This window comes from Syngnathoides biaculeatus, chromosome 9 (genome assembly GCF_019802595.1).
Source record: "Syngnathoides biaculeatus isolate LvHL_M chromosome 9, ASM1980259v1, whole genome shotgun sequence".
NCBI lineage: Eukaryota > Metazoa > Chordata > Actinopteri > Syngnathiformes > Syngnathidae > Syngnathoides > Syngnathoides biaculeatus.
Window position 1 is genome coordinate 25,769,353 of NC_084648.1, and position 18,511 is coordinate 25,787,863.

Genomic DNA, 18,511 nt, shown 5'->3' on the forward strand with positions numbered 1-18,511 from the left:
GTTTGAAGCCTGAAATGTGGCGAAAGGTAGAAAAGTTTAAGGGGCCAAATACTTAAACAAGGCACTGTAATTATCAAAGTTGTCTCAAATTTATGACATAAATTTGACCCAGATGTCTTTTGACTTCTGTCTTTTGACCCAGAAATGGACTTTACTCAAAAATAAAATAAACTATGCATCCATCCATTTTCTTCGGTGCTTATCCTCACAAGGGTCGCGGGGAGTGCTGGAGCCTATCCCAGCTGTCAACAGGCAGGAGGGGGGTACACCCTGAACTGGTTGCCAGCCAATCGCAGGGCACATTGAGACAAACAGCGGCACTCACAATCACACCTCGGGGCAATTCAGAGTGCCTAATTCATGTTGCATCTTTTTGGAATCTGGGAGGAAACCGGAGTGCCCAGAGGAAAACCACGCAGCCACGGGGAGAACATGCAAACTCCACACAGGCGGGTGGAGTTCCTCAGCACCTCAGAACTGTGAGGCCAACGCTTTACCAGCTGATCCACCCTGCCACCTATCTTAAATCATATATGCATATTATAAAACATAAATTGAAAAAGCATTCCAGTTTGTGTTTCTTTCCTTCACATCAGATTGTGGAAAAAACAAAGTTCACTTGGCACTCAAATTTAGGGTTAATTTTCAGAAGCCAACTACACGTTACATCAGTTGTTTCCAAAATTTTCTCACTGAAAGAACATAAGAGTCTCTGAAGGTCAGTCTCAATTCATAATCTAAAAATGTATAAATATGCTCAAGGAAGCAACTGACCTGATTTTTCTAACCATAATAGGGACTCAACAATTACAACAAAACAGCTTACACCATTCAATTTGTTGCATCGTGGATTTTGATGTTGTACACTAAGTCAGTCATCCATGCAAGAACTATATGTCACACTTTTCCAAACCCTAACGCCAACACACTGCTGATTAAATTCAGTGATACAGTCTGAAAAGTATGAGCCACAAGCTATTCCAAGCTGAACATGAAAATGATGTATAGAGGCTATGTTTCACGGGGGTGGCCAAGCCACTACCTTGTGTGCAACTGCCTCCGGCAGCAGCTCCTTACCTGCACCTCATTGGCTCTAACTATACCAATAATTTAAGTCTAGTGTGTTGGATCACTAGTTGCCAGCTCTTGGTTCAGTGGTGGCGCCCATACCTTGGCATCCACCAAGTGCACATGTCTCATCACCGCTTGGCCTGCAGCGTCCACCATGTGCTCATGTTCCATCAACACCTGGCGCATGCCGTTCACTACGTGCTCATGTCTCATGAGTACTTGACCCGCAATGTCCACCACGTCCTCTTGTTCCAGTTGTGCCTAGACCGTGCCATCCACCACGTGCTCATGTCTCATCAGCGCACAACCTGCAACGTCCACCATGATCTTTGTTCCAGCACCGCCCAACCCGTGCTGTCCACCCCTTGCTTCTGCCTTGGCAGAGCGTAGCTCCGACCTGCCTCTTGCTTATGCCTCAGCGGAGACTGACCATGAGTCACCTCGCGCTCCTGCTTATGCAGAGCCTGACCCTGATCCGTCTCTCGCTCCTGCCTTGCTGGCGCTCGACCAGCAGCATCCACTGCCTCTCAACCATGCCTCAGAGTTACTCAACTAGCAGCAGCCACCTCTCAATCATTCCTCGGCAGTGCTTGACCAGCACCCACTGCCTCTCAACCATGCCGCGGTGGTGTACGACCAGCAGCCAAGGCCTCTCGACCATGCCTTGGCGGTGCTTGACCGGCAGCAGCAACTGTCGCCTCTCAATCACCCATCAGCGTTGGTTGACCAGCAAGCACCAGCAGGCGTCGTCTCCAGCATCTGTCTTAATGGTAATTTGGCCACAGATGTCACCTGTTCCTCAGTGGATCGTGCTTTGCCATTGAGACCCTCTTCACGGACATCCGCCTCAGCAGGCATGGAGCACCGTGGTGCTTGGTGTCCAAGTTGACCTCCTGAACTGCTTAGCCAAGCTCCTTGCTTTAGGTGGCCTGGACGGCCAGAGTGAGGTGGGGGTTTGTGCTCTCCACCTTACCCCCTTCCTCTGGCTCCTGGTTGGTGTTTTATTTCTTGTTTGTTTTGTTGTGTCTGGGATACACGGCTCGGGAGGGGGGTTCTCCCAGGGGTGTAGCCAGGTTACTGCCCTGTGCTCAGATGCCTCCAGCAGTGCTTCTTACCTGCACTTCATTGGCTTTAATTATACCATGTATTTAAGCCTGATGTGTTGTATCACTCGTTGCCAGTTTGTTGTATGAGACTCCATTAGTGTGTGTGCGTATTTGTGCTTCTTGTGGGCGTACTTACTTCTTTACAACATCCCAGCGTTCCTGTGTCACCATTGCTAAGTCAAGTCTTGTTCTTGCGTAGCGACCTCATTTCATGATTTTTGGACACAGCCTTTTTGCCACATGTTTCTGTGCTCTGCCTTTTTGGACTGTTTACCTGTGTATGACCTCTGCCTGGAATTAAACTACCATTGAAAATGATGTCACTGCCTCAGGTCCTACCCCATGTATCATGCTCGTCACACTATGAGAGGAATGAGGAGAACAATTACATACAATATGTGTAAGCTTTTTACTGATTGATAAAGATGAAGAAAATATTTTTAACTGCTCTGAGTATGTGGAGGCAGTCTGCAGATGACAGATTCAGGGGAAATGGAAATTAGTGGACCAGAAGTAGTCATCTTCTGGTACCTTTTCTTTTACTGCCAATGTGTCTAAATAATGATGTAAATTTCAAATGCATCTGACCCGTGTGTAGCGTCTACAGTGATGCAGACTTTGTATCTGTTTGTTGTAGTAAAGAAGGAGCTCTCCCTGATAGATAGGTCATCAAGGATGGGCTCAGAGTAGAGCTGGTGCTTTTCTGCATTGAGAGGAGCCAGATGGGATGGTTGGGGCATCTGATTTAGATGCCTCCTGAATGCCTCCCTGGTGGGGTGTTCCGGGCAAGTCTCAACAGAAGGAAACCCAGGGGTTGACAAAGGAGATTCTGGAGAGACTAGTTCTCTCACCTGGCCTGGAAATGCCTTGGAATCACTCTGGAAGACCTGGATGAAGTGGCTGGGGAAAAGGAAGTCTGGGTGTCCCTGTTAAAACAACTCCCCCCACCACGTGACAATGCATAAACAATCAAGAAAGATGGATGAACAATATAACAAATTCTGACAGGGTATATACACTTACAAGCACAACTACATATATGCAGTCATATGTACCCTGGTCATGTTACAATGAAAGTGTAGGCAACACCTTTTCATAACATCGAGTCGGAGGTCTTGTGTTAGAACGAAAGTGTAAACCTTTCTTATAATCTCTCAGTGGTAGTAGCATATTGGAATAAAAGTATAATGTTCTCTCATACCCTCTAGATGGCAGCATGTGTTTATAAAATGGTAAGTTTTTTTTTATATCTTCCACGATACCTATGTATTTTGTGCACCATTGACTTTTGACATTTTTGGGTAATTCTGCGGTAATTGTTCAATAGTTTGTTGTTCTTTTTAGTAAAATGCTTGTGTATTTACATCCATACTTGTATTTTCCTTAAGTTTTTTCACCTAAATCCATCTTCAACCACTTGTCAATAAACAACAAAGAAAACACAAACAAACAAAATAATTGGAATGGAACCAGTTTAAACCTTTTAAAACTGCCATCCTTTCAAGTGGGGTCTGCACATTTTCATCTTGGCAACTGAGGAGTAGGTAAGTCTCATTAATCAGGGGAAATTGTAGCTCGAGTTGTAGGTTGCTTGGTAACTGGGTATCTTTTCATTTCATAGAGTCCATGGCTCAACTGTCCTCTTTATTGACATAGGGATTTTTGATGGCCTAAAGTTGGCTTGATTATTGAAACATCCAAACAGACATCAAGCTAAAATTTTATTTTTAAAAATTAAAAGAAATCAAACAAAAGTGAGTGTAATGATTATCAAAAGTTTTAATCACTTATATGTCATTGTGGCACATCAGTAAACAAGATCAAATCTAGCTCAAACTTACCTTTTGATCGTGACTGTAAGCTAAGGCCCAGTCTTCCTCAGTCGGGTGGAATAATAGGCTTAGGATGTAAAAAGTTAGGCGGTACTTCTGATAGCTGGCTCCTTCATCAGAGCTGATCAGCACACTGCTCTCAAACTCAGGATCAGTCAACACCATAATCTGAGACCGAGGGGGGAAAACACAATAGTCATGGTGTGATTTTTATATATTTTTGTTTTATTGCTGTTTAAGAGAACAGATATACATATTTGAGTGGTGTCAGTGTGGTGGAATATGAAAAGTTGGCAGACATGGCAAAATAAATAAAGCAGAAGCAATATCAGTAGAAAAGGATAGGCTTGGGCACACATCAGATCAATACTTGGAAACATCTCTATGATCCATCCATCCTGTCAGGGACATGGCCAGGCTATTGACCTGGGCTCAGCTGCCGCACGCACGCACGTACGTACATACGTACATACATTTTCTTAACTGCTTATCCTCACAAGGGTTGTATGAGTGTCCGAGCATATCCCCGTGATCATCAGGCAGGAAGCATGGTACACCCTGAACTGGTTGCCAGCCAATCGCTGAGCACATAGAGACAAACCACAGTCACAAAAACACCTAAGGACATTTTTTTTTCAAGAGTCTTCAATCAATCCATGTTTTTGGAATGTGGGAAAAAACTGCAGTGCCCAGGGAAAACCCAAACAGACATGGGGAGAACATGCAAACACCATACAGGTACCAAAATTTTAACCCTGGTCCTTAGAATTGTGAGGCAAACATTCTAACGAGTTCTTCCACCTTCTGGCCACTGAATGACCCTTCCAAGTAATTTAACAAAAATGACACTGGAATAGCTTATTCCGATGACAGAGAGGCTGCACTCATTTTGATTTTTAGTATCATATTCCTTCTATAAAATTAGGTCATTTTAATTAAATAGCAGAAAAACGAAAAATGTTTTGTTGTGGTATACACTATAAACATTCTACAATATCTGTATTTACTGAACATTATTCAGCAAGGTTATGGAATCACAACATTTATTTCTGCATGAACAACGTTATGAATGTCATATAGGTACTGGTACAAATCTCTTTTAAGGACAGTATAATCATTGTGAGGATAAGCACTTTGGAAAATGGATGGATGGATATTTAGTTTATGTACAGAACTCTGTTACAGTTGTGGTTGAACTCTGTTACAGTTACTAGCATCTCAGCGAGTTATTTTTGTTTGATTAAAATGACAAAAGCATATATTTTCAGGTCTGGCCAAGAAACACATTTCTTACATGAGCTAATATAATGTTATCAGTGCAACTACATATTAGTTACTGGGAAGACTTTATGGGAGGCTGTGACTAACCTATCAAATCTGATCAATTTAAATTTTGAGCCATGCTCTTGACGTATTGGGTGGAACAAAAGCATCGCCAGAATGCTTTTACTGGAGATTTTGCCCCTTTTAAAATGAGCTGTTACCCATTAACCAATGTGGACTGTAGTGCAAAGAGTTTTCCAGGTGACCATAATGTAAAAACATACCTGAATAAACTTTTTGTGCAGTTGTTAGTGTCACATCCACCTCGACATTGTTGCTGTGTTCCAGGCAGTAGGTGAACTGCACATGTATCTATGCGGACATTTGTACGTCAGCCGAACAAGTACGGTAATGCAGGAAGCCCGCGCACACTGTACAGCTGTACTTGTTCCAGCAAGTGAGGAAGAACTCTCTTTGAAGGGAAACAGGAGGTGATTCAGATGTGCTTCAATTGTGCAACAACAATGTGAGGCTGTCAGCAACACCCACAAGCTGGCTGGTGGGACCCAGGTATTAGAATAGATTTGTTCTAGAAGTATATCAACAGTATGTCTAAACGCTACACTTGTAGAGACTAAGGTCAGGCGGTTTTATGGCGCCCCGATAATGATAAGCAGTTTCAGATACGGGTGAATTGAGCAGTCGCCCAACGTGTAATTCTGTGTTGGGCACTCCCTCTATACAGTTGTGCTCAGCATTATTGAAATGGTGACTCAATGTCCCCCGCCTCACCCGAGACATGTGTGATAGGAGCAGATGGGCGCACTGGTGTCTCATTTACATAATTTCGTCCCATGTATTTATGGTCGCGCATACCTTCTGATCTTTGCCAGATCGTTGATCCCATGTCACGTTCCCTCAACTCCTTGTTTCATGCTCTTGCTATCCCGTGTACCAAACCTCAGCCCATTATTGACCTTCCTCTTACGCCTGCCGAATCTAGTACTGCTGCTTTCGTAGGCTGCTTATCGGTATTTGGACTTTGGATCAAATAAAGTCTCTTCACAAATTCCTACTAAGCCTCGCGAGTCATGGATTTGGGTTCAGCCGTGAGTTCTGGCCATGACAGAACGATCTGGCCAAAAAATGGACTCAGCTGACTCGGATCTGGTTCGCAACGCCCTTCAGGTTCAAGGTAGACACCTTACCGAACACAAAGGAGCCATCCAAATGATTGGCTGCCAACTGCAGGAGGTGAAGGCTCAGGTTAACTCCTTGTCCCCTTGTCCAGTGGAGCCAGCGCCAACCTGGACACACCCGCTGCCGTGGTAGGTCTACGTACTCCCGAGCCTAGTCCCGCACATGTCGCTGAGGCTCAGAGAGCCTTGTGCTTACCGCTCTCTCGCCCGCAGCGGTTTTCTGGGGACTCAGGCAATATTAAGCCCTTCATCAGTGTGAGTTGCACTTCGAGTTGCAGTCCGCCGCCCTTCCCACTGACCGCTCCAGGATTGCATTCGTGATCTCCCACCTGATGGGAAGGGCGGAAGCCGGGGCTGCCATGGAATGCACCTGTGGCACAGATACATGCCAAACGTGGGCGTTCTTCGTCACAGCCATGGCACAAGTGTTCCACTACGCATCCCCTTAACGCGAGGCAGGCACATCGCTGATCACGCTCCAGCAGGGGCAATGCAGAGTCTCGGATTATGCAATCAAGTTCTGCATTCTGGCGGCTGAGAGCCAGTGGAATGAGAGGGCGCACCCAGATGCCTTTTTCCAGGGGTTGTCGCCTGCGATCAAGGATCGACTAATCCCAGTGGACCTGCCAACGGACCTAGACCCCCTCATCACGCTCGCCCTGAAAATCCATCAAAGGCTTGTAAATCAAGAACAGGACAACGCACGACGGGTTAACGCTCGACAGAGCCTCAGACCACCCACCACGCCGCAACAGGTTCCTCCCGACGTGGAAGAACCCATGCAAGTGGAAGACATTCATCTGTCACCCGAGGAATGGGAATGACACCGGCAGGAGGGTCTCTGTTTCTATTGTGGACAGACGGGCCAACTCGTGGCACGCTGGCCCCCCAAGCCAGCGGGACCCGCACTCAGAGTGTCCAAGACGGTGAGTCTTAACCACGCCTTGACTTGTTCGGCTCGAGCCCTCATTCGTGTGACATTAAGTTCAGGTGGATGGTTTTACACGGCTATGGCTTTCATCAATTTCAGCTCTGACACCAATCTCCTAAATCCTCGGTTCATCAGCAGTATGGGTCTAGTGACCTTCAAAACTTAACACCTCGGGAACGCGTATGATGCTAATGGATGTTTCTATGCAAAATAAGTCACCGCACCCAGACGCTCAACATAACATTTCCAGTAGACCGGTTCTCCAAGCTGACTGCATGGCCTCCCCTCCGACGTGGTGTCCGACCAGCCCCGAGGAGCACTCTTGGATTCCTTCCCGGATCGTGGTCGACTCCTCCCTCATTAAGGACTTTCACACAGCACATCCTGATGCTCCTGGGCTGTCCGGGGCCGGCCATTAGGGGGATGGGTAGTGTCATGGCTGTGCCGGTCCAGTTATGACTGTACTGATCCCCGATGTGGTGCGCATGTGCTCCTTCCAGCACCGGTGTCTCATCTACATAATTACATCCTACGTATTTATGACCATACGTGCGGTCTGGTCTTTTCCAGATCGTTGATCCCATGTCACATTCCCGCAACTCCTTGTTTCTGCTCTTGCTATCCAGTGTACCAAACCCCGACCCGTTATTGACCTTCCTCTTATGCCTGCCGAATCTACTACTGCTGCCTTCGCGGACTGCTTACCGGTATTTGGACTTTGGAGGGAATATAGTCTCTTCCCAAACTGGTACTAAGCCTCGTGAGTCGTGCATTTGGGTTCAGCCGCGAGTTCTGGCCATGACAATGTCGACCGCACAATAAAATGAAAAAAATAATAATGATGAGCATTTTCTGATACGGGTGAAATGAGGGTGGAATTCTGTGGTGGGCACTCCCCCCATACAGTTGTTCTCAGCATTATTGAAATGGTTGACTCTGACTCAATGTCCCACGCCTCACCCGACATGTGTGTGAATTATGCGAGGTGGGAGTTGAGTTTTGATGATATTCTGCCAGACATTCCTAGGAGACTGGCATCTTCCGTCACCAACGGATCCAACTAACCGTCAGCTGGTGATCTGTTGACAGCTCCGTCCCTCTCTTCACATGAGTGTCCACGACATGTGACAGCAAATCCTACGACATGACAACAAAGTCGATCCTTGAACTGTGACCTAGCATGTCCTGTTGATAGCGCACGAGGACACCCTCATACTTGAACATGGTGTTCGCTATGGACAATCCATGGTGAGCACAGAATTCCAATAACAGAACACCACACGTGTTCTGATCTGAGGGCCGTTCATTCAAATGATGCACTTCCAGGTTTCATTGTCATTCCCCACATGAGCATTAAAGTCTCCCAGCAAAATGTTGTAGTCCCCTGCAGCAGCACTCTATAGGACCCCCTCCCAGGACCACAAAAAGTGTGGGTACTTTAAACTGCTGTCGCCCCACCCAAAGGTGGAGGAAGGCTACCCTTTCATCCGGTTTGAACCTCAATGTACAGGTGCCGAGAGGAGGGGAAATAAGTATACCCACACCTGCTTGGAGCCTCTCACCATGGGAAACTCCATAGTAGAAGAGAGTCCAATCCCTCTCAAGAGGACTGGTACCAGAGCCCAAGCTGTGCGTGGAGGAGAGCCCAACTATATCTTGTCGGAAATGATCAACCTCACACATCAGTTCGGGCTCCTTCCCTCGCAGAGACGTGACATTACAGATCCCTAGAGCCAATTTCTGTAGCTGGGGATCAGATCCCCTTCGGCCATTGACCAGCTCAGAGTCACACCCCTATGGCCCATCCTCCAGGTGGTAAGCCCGTGGGAAGAGGGACCCATGGCACCCTTTTGAACTGTGCCCTGGTGAGCCCATGGGTGCACACCCGGCCACCAGTCAAAAAAAAATAATAAATACTGTCAGATGCAGTACTGTCAGATGCATCCTCAGTAAAGATATGACTCAAAACATTTGCATATTTTTATCAGTCGCCTGGCTGAAGAAAAAAAAAAACTTTAATGCAAAATTTGCTGCTCAGTCCTTCTCATCTCCTGTACTTAGTGGGGAGGCAACAGGTCATTTGTGAGCATTTGAGCTTTGGAACCAGGTGGTCATGGTTCATTACACCCCGCAGGCAAAATGTAAAAATTTACACATCCACTCAAAGCTAAAGGCTGTTTGTCCGTTACTTTTGCTCTAACATCTCTCTTAGCATGCAAGTGATTTGGTTTTATGTGTGTGGTGAGCAACATAAAATGCACCAAAAAACGGTAAAAACTGCATTGCACTTTGATTATGTTATTCATTGTGGATTATGATCATAAGAAACAGTGTAATAAATTGTATATTGCCAATTGATGATTATACTACTCTCCCTCGTCTGATTGCCATCGCTACTTCCTTTCACCCATTGTGACTGGGACGTTGGTACAATGTTAACCTTGTCTATTCCTTTGGAGTTTCTGATAGTTCATCATTTTATTGCTCTGTTGCACCACAGTGCACAGATATTGTCAAGTAAAGGTGCGAAAGTCAAGGTGCGATCTGATGATTGGGGTGAAAAATAAACAGGGAGGAGCAGAGCTCAGAGTGATCAACCAGAGTAACAGCCAAATGAAGGTTACTGTGTTTTTGTAATGCACAGACTTTAATATGAGCATTTTAGTCGAAGTTGCAAAGGGAAAAACAGCCATGACAACTTTGTATGTGTATGTAAAAATGTAAAATGTCATATATTGGTCTAGCTGAAATGCTGTCATCACATCTATGTGGTCCATCCATTGTGGTCATTGAAGTTGTGTTTCCTCTCATCAAAAGTGATTGCTTTTTGTTCAACCATTTACAGTTTGTGGGTTCAATCTCTGGTCCTACTCATATTAATCCAACAGAAAATACTTAGTAACCATCAATAAGTCCAGATCCACTCGAGCTCCTGTTGAGCCTGTGACTAAAATATCGAATCTGATCAATTAAAATGTTGAGCCACTCATCAGGCATATGTATGATGGATTGGGTGGAACAAAAGCATTGCCAGAACGCTTTTATGGGGCTCTTGCCCCTTTCAAAACGAGCTCTAACCCGTTAACCAATGTGGACTGGAGTTTTCCCAGTGAACAGTTATGGCGAGAATGTAAAAAAATTAAGTTTTTGCGCAATTCTTAGTGTCGCATCCACCTCAGCGTTTCCCATTGCTTCATTTATTTGCAACCCTCCCCTCCCTTGACATCATTGCTGTGTTCCAAGCACCAGGTGAACTGCGCGCGTACGTATGCGGACATTTGTACTTAAGCCGAACAAGTACGTTAATACAGGAAGCCTGCACACACTGTACAGCTGCTTTGAAATGCATACACTCTCATATCTATCCATTCATTTTCTTTGCCGCTTATCCTGACGAGGGTCGTGGGGAGTGCTGGAGCCTATCCCAGCTGTCACCGGGCAGGAGGCATGGTACACCCTTAACTGGTTGCCAGCCAATCGCAGGGCACATAGAGACAAACAGCCTCACTCACAATCACACCTAGGGGCAATTTAGAGAGTTCAATTAATGTTGCATGTTTTTTATGATGTGGGAGGAAACCGGAGTACCTGGAGGAAACCCACGCCAGCACGGGGACAATATGCAAACTCCACACAGTGAGGGCTGGTATTGAACCCAGGTCCTCAGAACTGTGAACTGTTTGCCTCTGAATATATTGTGTTTCTGTTTGTATTTTTTGTTTATGGGCCATTAAAAATAATCAAGTGCTGTAAAATACAACAATATATACAGATAATCAATTTATGATCTGGGTAACACATATGTTATTATACAAATAACTATTTTAACCAGCTGATGAACAAATTATCTTATTCATACTTTTTACAAAATGTCTAATGAATTTGGCGAGCTCAGGAATTTTTTTTCAAATTCACACTATTTTTTACTTTATAATCAACATCTCTGGGTGGCTTCAAATCTTTTTGCTGATTTAGGCTGACATTTGACCTGATGGATTGTATTTTTTCACTAAAATAACGGGCAAACTCACTGCATTTCTCAGCTGTTATGAGTTCTGGATCTATCTGATTCGAGGGGGTTGTAAGCTTGTCAACCACAGCAAATAGAGCACAAGTATTGTTGAGGTTCTTACTGATGATTTTAGAAAAGTGTTGATGTTTAGAAAGTTCTTTGGATGTTTTTTCTGTTATTGTCAACATGATTGTTAAAGTCCCCACTTATGACAAAATAGTAGTAGTCAGTACAAATAACTGACCCCAATTCTGAAAAATCCTCCATAAATTTTCCATTGTATCTTGGAGGTCGATAAATGATTAAAACTATAACCTTTGGGTCACCCTTAACTAAAAAACAGAGATATTCAAAAGACCTAAAATCACCCAGTATAATTTCTTTACATTGAAATAATGATTTAAAAATAACGCCTACTACTAACACCTTTTTTCCCTAAAATTAAAATTAAAATCTGCCGGTGTTGCCTCATTTAAAATGGTATGAGAGCTACTTTATGTTAACCACGTTTCATTTAATAACAAAAAGTCCAGACCATACGTTTAAATGTCATTGATCAACGTTGATTTGTTACCCAATGACCTGATATTAAAAAGAGCTAGTCTCGCAGAGATGGCTGGAGAGAATGGTTCAATACTCACATTTTATCCTCACTAAGTTGGAAGTTCTACTTTTTTAGTGCCATATCTTTTTGGCCAACCTTCTGTCCTTTGTAATTACAGGGATGAAAAATGCCTGCTCTCCATAGGGGTCTGAGTTATTCTGGAAAGACTCAGTAAACAGTCAGATTTACAGAGAATCTTCATGGGTGGAGGAGGGGCCTTTCGCTTCTTAGTGGATGGTGGTTTCAGGCAAGGGGGAATGGGAGGAGGATCTTAGCGTGGTATGGGCTGGACTCCATCGTTGACAATAGTCTTCATCCTATCCATTAGACCCAACATTGCATTCAGGCTGGGAGAGGGGGAGCCAACATCTACTGTGGATTGTATGGTTGTTGTAGTCATAGAGGGGAGATTCTGAGGTGTGGATGGCTCCAATCCGGCAGGAAGAGGTGTGGGAGATTTAAAGTGCTGGCATATTCCATTTCTCATTTGCTCATCAGATTGTTTGGATGAGGCAAATGCACCTGTGTGCACCTTGTCTCGCCTTATCTCTTGTTCCTCCGATTGTTGGGAACAACTGGATCCTTTTGTCCTTGGTTTTTGTAAAAATTTTCTTTACAGGGGGTGTGAATGACGCACACAGTAGAAAATGTTGCAGCTAATAACTTAACCCCTTGTCTATTTAGACAGAAACCGTCTGCTTTGTAATGATATTTCCGCTCCCAAAAAAGGTAGAAATTGTCAATGAAACTCATGGATAGTGGAGTGCACACCTTGCCTAACCACATATTCAATTGATGGAGCATCGAGAAGCATTCATCTCCAGATCGTACAAGGTGAGGTCCGCTTATAAAAACCTCAGCATCCATCCCTTGCACTTTTGTTTGGAGATCAATAAAATCTCGCTTCAGTACCTCTGATTGCTGCTTGAGAACATCCAGGGCCCCTGTGTGTAAAATGACAGATTTCACAGTTGGCTGCTGACCAGTGATCTCCTGGATTTCAGACACCGTGTCATTAGTAAAACACAGTACTTTGGTGTTCTTCTCATTGCAAAAGCGTTTCACATCTTTGATGGTTCCATCATCAACTATTAATGTTTGGGGTCCCAATTTTTTTCTTGGATTATTATTTTCATATCTTTCAGTGGTGGTGGAGGATGAGCATTCTTAGCCTGGGTCTTCTAAGAGTGCCTCAAATCTATTTGTAAGTCCGACATCAATATTTTGCACTGACTCACATTCTTTTATCTTGCTCTTTGCTGTAACGTTCGTCCATGGCCGCTCACTTGGTGTTGAGGTGGCCCGGAACGCAGGCCAGCCAGATTCTTCAGTAATCTCCTGGTGTTGTTGTGTCATCCTTTTTAAATGTCCCACATGTTTGGGCTTTGCTCCCAGTACTTTTCAGGGAGAACTGCTGGGGTGTCCGTTGTCCTTTCCATAGTTCACTTCAGTCCTTGTCGTTGAGCTAGGTGAGTGTGTGTTACAATACCTCTGCTCACCATTTTCAGACATTTGTTGTGGTTTCATTTCCCGACTGTCCATTTACATCCATACAGACTTCAAGACGGCAGATTTTCGATTCCAGAAATTAACACCCTCTGCAGTAGTCCAGTCTGTAGGTACATCGTTTACTCTAACAAAAACAGAAGGAGGCCTAAGGGATATAAACCCTATATCAATGAACTACCCATCCATTTTCTTATCCACTTATCCTCACAAGAGTCGCGGGAGTGCTGGAGCCTATCCCAGCTATCATCGGCCAGGAGGCGTGGTACATCCTGAACTCGATGCCAGACAACTGCAGGGCACACAGAGATAAACAACAGTCACACTCACAATTACACCTAAGGCCAATTGAGGGTCTCCAATTAATGCTGCATGTTTTTGGCAAGTGGGAGGAAACCGGAGTGTCTGAAGAAAACCCATGCAAGCATGGGGAGAACATTCAAACTCTACACAGGTGGGGCCGGGATATGAACCCCGGTCCCCATAACTTCTTTACTTCTCTAGAGAAAGTAGGGATGTGGGGCTTTGACATTAGAAATAACTGATGACACTTTTAATGTAATTTGCATTTTAGTTTCTGTTATTATTAGGTTGCTGTGATTATTTAAGAGTGTTGGTGGAGTAAGAATAATTAAAAACTCACCCACAACCTCTCTAAATATAAGCAGCACAGAGATTGTCCAACCAGAGAAAGTTTTCATTCACCATAAAATTTCACTCTGTAAGAAAGAATTTAGACCACTGCTAGTAAGTAAGTGAGTTTCTTTCGGCTTGTCCCTTTCGGGGTCGCCACAGCGTGTCATCTCAGACGAACACACATATGTTTGGCACAATTTTTACGCCGGATGCCCTTCCTGACGCAACCCTTCTCAGGGAGTGGAGGCCCCAGTGGGATACGAACCCACAACCCCTGGTTTACCGAACCAGTGCTCTAACCACTGAGCTACAGGGCCTCTAATTTAGACCACTGCTATACCACAGTAAATAACGCATACCGTGCCATTCCCGGTGCTGCCATCCCCTTCCGGAACTGTGCGAAGTACCAACCTGCTTCAAACCCTCCACCATCATACCGTTTCCTCCAAAAAGTGCAATCTTAGGTTTGAATAACTACAGGCCTGTTGCCTTGACATCTGTGGCCATGAAGTCCTACGAACGCCTTGTGCTACACGAGCTCAATAGCATCACAGGTCCCCAGCTTGTCCCACTGCAGTTTGCCTACTGACCAAACATGGGTTTGCACTTTGTCCTTGGACACCTCAACAGTGTGGGAATCTTTCCGAGTTTTCTGTTCATGGAGTCCAGCTCTGGGTTCAACACCATCACTCCTCTCCTCCAAGCTTCTCAAGCTCAGGATCTCGCCTGCTATCTGCCAGTGGATCTACAAAATCCTGACAGGCAGGACACAGCAGCGGAGACTGGGAGACATCACCTCATTCACCATCAGCACCATGGCACAGCAAGGTTGTTTCCTCTCCCCACTGCTCTTCTCGCTCTACAAAAACAAACTCAACACACTCGGCTCTCAAACTCCAGAAGTTTGCAGATGAAACCACAGTCTGTGTATCGATAGGAAGAGGAGAGGCTGGAGCTTTGGTGTGGCCAACACAACCTGGATTTGAATGTACTAAAGACTGGAGAGATGATTATGGACTTTAGGAGGCATCCTTCCCCAAAACTGCCCCTCACATTGTCCAACTGTCTCGTGTTAACCATCAACACCTTCAAGTTCCTGGGAATTACAGTCTCGCAGGACCTGAAGAGGTAGACAAACATCAACTCCACCCTCAAAAACCCCCTGCAAAGGATGTCGTTCTCACAGCTCCTGAGGAAACATGGCGTGCAACGAAGGCTGCTGAGACAGTTCCATACAGCAGTCATAGAACCTGTACACTGCACCTCAACCACAATCTGGTTTGGCGCTGCCACTAAAAAACGCCAAACTCCAACTGCAATGGCCAAAACCTGCTGAATGGATTGTCAGCACCACCCTACCCAACCTTGAGAACCTACACGCCACCTGAACTACGACAAGAGCAGGCATGATCCTATCAAACCCTTCACATCCTGGCCATCAGCTCTTCCAAGTCCTTCCCTTGGGTAGGTGCTGCTGAGCAATGCAAACCAAAACTAGAAAGAATTCTAACAGATTTTTTTAAAAGATTCATCATTATGTTTATTGTTTTTTTCCCTGTTTTGAATGTTTTATGTCTTTGTATTCAAATGCTTTTATTCATGTAAAGCACATTGAGTTACTCCATCTTTGAAATGTGCTGTATAAATAAATTTGCTTTGCATTGCTGTGCTTCCACATTGATACCAAGACTGTTCGGGAATTGAAATACAGAGCATGAACCCAGGCTATAGTTCTTTAAAAAAGATTGTTCATAAACCAGATAATTAATCAACCTGTCCATTTGTGCACTTGTTCGTAAACCAAATAATTCATCAACCTGTGCATTTGTGCACTTGTGTTTCACTGTATTACAAAAATGATGATTAATTAACAATACCATTGAGGGAGTAATGTGTAATGAATAACATGCATCTATAATTTCATCTGAATTTTTGAGGCAGATGGCACACTATAAATATATTACATCTAAACTTTTAAGTGTCCAAAATATACAGTGTTCAGAGTTAAAAAGACCTGAAGTAACCCTGCCTTCTTAGCACTGAATTTAGACGGATAATTTCAGACAGCGAATTGTAGCCAGTTGAATTGCAGACAGCGAATTGTACCAGTTGAATCTCAGGAGACTGAAAATATTGCATTTGAATTTTAGAGTTTGAATTTTTTTAAATGGCAAATTTGTTAACATTGAAAAGTTAAACTGAAATACAGCTATTGAAAATGTGATCACTTTGAAATAACAATGTGAATTTTACAACATAAAATTTCATTCAAATGTCATTTTTAATTCAAATCCCGGTGGCACATACATATTTACTTCCATAGATGGAAAGAATAGGTTGAGAAATTGATGAATGAAGAAAATGAGAGAGAAGGAAAAGCAGAAGAAGCAAGTCTGAATGACTAGGAAGTGGCAAGGAATAGTAAAGGGGAAGTAAGAAAGTCCCTAAAGAGGATGACGAATGGAAAAGCTGTTTGTTGTGATAACATACCTGTGGAGGTATGGAAGCAATTTGGAAAGGTGGCTGTGGAGTTTTTGACCAACTTATTCGATAGAATAGTAGCAGGCGAGAAGATGCCTGAAGAATGGAGGAAAAATGTGCAAGTTCCCATTTGTAAGAACGAAGGTGATGTGCAGAGCTGTGGGAATTATAGACGGATAAAGCTGATGAGCCACACAATGAAGTTATGGGAAAGAGTAGTGGAGGCTTGACACAGGGCAGACGTAAGTATCTGTGAGCAACAATATGGTTTCATGACAAGAAAATGTATCACAGATGCATTATTTGTTTTGAGGATGCTCGTGTAAAAGTACAGAGAAGGTCAGAAGGAGCTACATTCTGTCTTTGGGGATCTAGAGAAAGCCTATGACAGAATACCAAGAGAGGAACTGTGGTACTGCGTGTGTAAGTATGATGTGACGGAGAAATATGTCAGAATAGTACAGCACATGTATGAGGGCAGCAGAACAGTGGTGCGGCGTGCTGTAGGTGTGACAGAAGAATGTAAGGTGGAGGTGGGACTGCATCAGGGATCAGCGCTGAGCCCTTTCCTGTTTGCTGTGGGAATGGATAGGCTGACAAAGGAGGTTAAACTGTAATCTCCTTGGACCACGATGTTTGCAGATGACATTGGGTTCTGCAGTGAAAGCAGGGAGCAGGTGGAGGAACAATTAGAAAGATGGAGACATGTATTGGAAAGGATAGGAATAAAGGTGGAGGCCGAAGAGTGAGGCTCAGAGAGAAGAGATAGCAAATACTTGGGGGTCAACAATCTAGAGCAATGGTGAGTGTGGTAGGCAAGTGAAGAAACGGGTCCAAGCAGGTTGGAACTGCTGGTGGAAGGTGTCTGTATTGTTATATGACACAAGAGTCTCTGCTAGGATGAAGGGCAAAGTTCATAAAACAGTGGTGAGGCCGGCGATGATGTACGGGTTAGAGACGGTGATACTAAAGAGACAACAGGAAGCAGAACTGGAGGTGGCATAAATTAAGATGTTGGGGTTCTTTCTCGGAGTGAGCAGGCTGGATAGGATTAGAAATGAGCTCATTAGAGGGACAGCCAAAGTTGGATGTTTTGGAGACAAGGTTCGAGAGAGCAGACTTTGATGGTTTGGACATGTTCAGAGGCGAGAGAGTGAGTATATTGGTGGTTGGGTGCTGAGGATGGAGCTGCCAGGCAAAAGAGCAAGAGGAAGACAAAAGAGAAGGTTGATGGATGTTGTGAGGGAAGACATGAAGGGCACTTGGTGTTCGAGAGGAAGATGCAGGAGATAGGCTTAGATGGAAAAAAAATGACACGCTGTGCCGACCCCTAATGGGACAAGCCGAAAGAAAAAGAAGATTCAATGATGCAATGTTTAATATTCCACAGATGAAGTTAAGTTTCAATGAACGGAATGCTCAATTAGCTTGTGAAGTTAATAGATGGTCTTTGTAACGTCAATTTTATTCTTTACATAAGGTTTCAACATAAATATTAAATAAATAAAGATTACAATTATGAAAACAGAGAATTTTACCTTTTTTTTGTTGGTCGGACAGACATAAAGGTAACTCAGAATAGTCTTAGATCCAATTTTGTCATCCATTTTCTCATATGTGGAGCCAGAGTCAGAAGACCTGAATCAACAACAAAAAATAAAATATATTCAGTATGCTTCAAGAACATTTGTTGCAACACAACAAACTAATGGTGGCTCGGGAAAAATATAAAATACAGCAGAAATATATTTGCTGGAATTATGAAACAGATCAACGTCCGGTGAAACATCTGATGATAGAAAAAGCAATAATGGAAAAGGTTTACCAACCTTATCAGGCAGCCAACAGAATGTAACTATTAATTTGTAGG

The 18,511-nt window shown here is 44.1% G+C and overlaps 1 protein-coding gene across 5 annotated transcripts in view; it reads right to left on the reverse strand.

The window, feature by feature from the left end:
* The window catches only part of sorcs3a (sortilin related VPS10 domain containing receptor 3a), a 294,433-nt gene that overhangs the window by 146,364 nt on the left and 129,558 nt on the right, over nt 1-18,511 (reverse strand). For all 5 annotated transcript variants that reach the window (XM_061830272.1, XM_061830273.1, XM_061830271.1 and 2 more), the window contains 2 exons: nt 18,180-18,279; nt 4,019-4,177 (listed from right to left, as the gene is read on the reverse strand). In XM_061830272.1, coding sequence (XP_061686256.1) covers nt 4,019-4,177; nt 18,180-18,279 — 259 coding nt within the window. The remainder of the gene's footprint in view (nt 1-4,018; nt 4,178-18,179; nt 18,280-18,511) is intronic.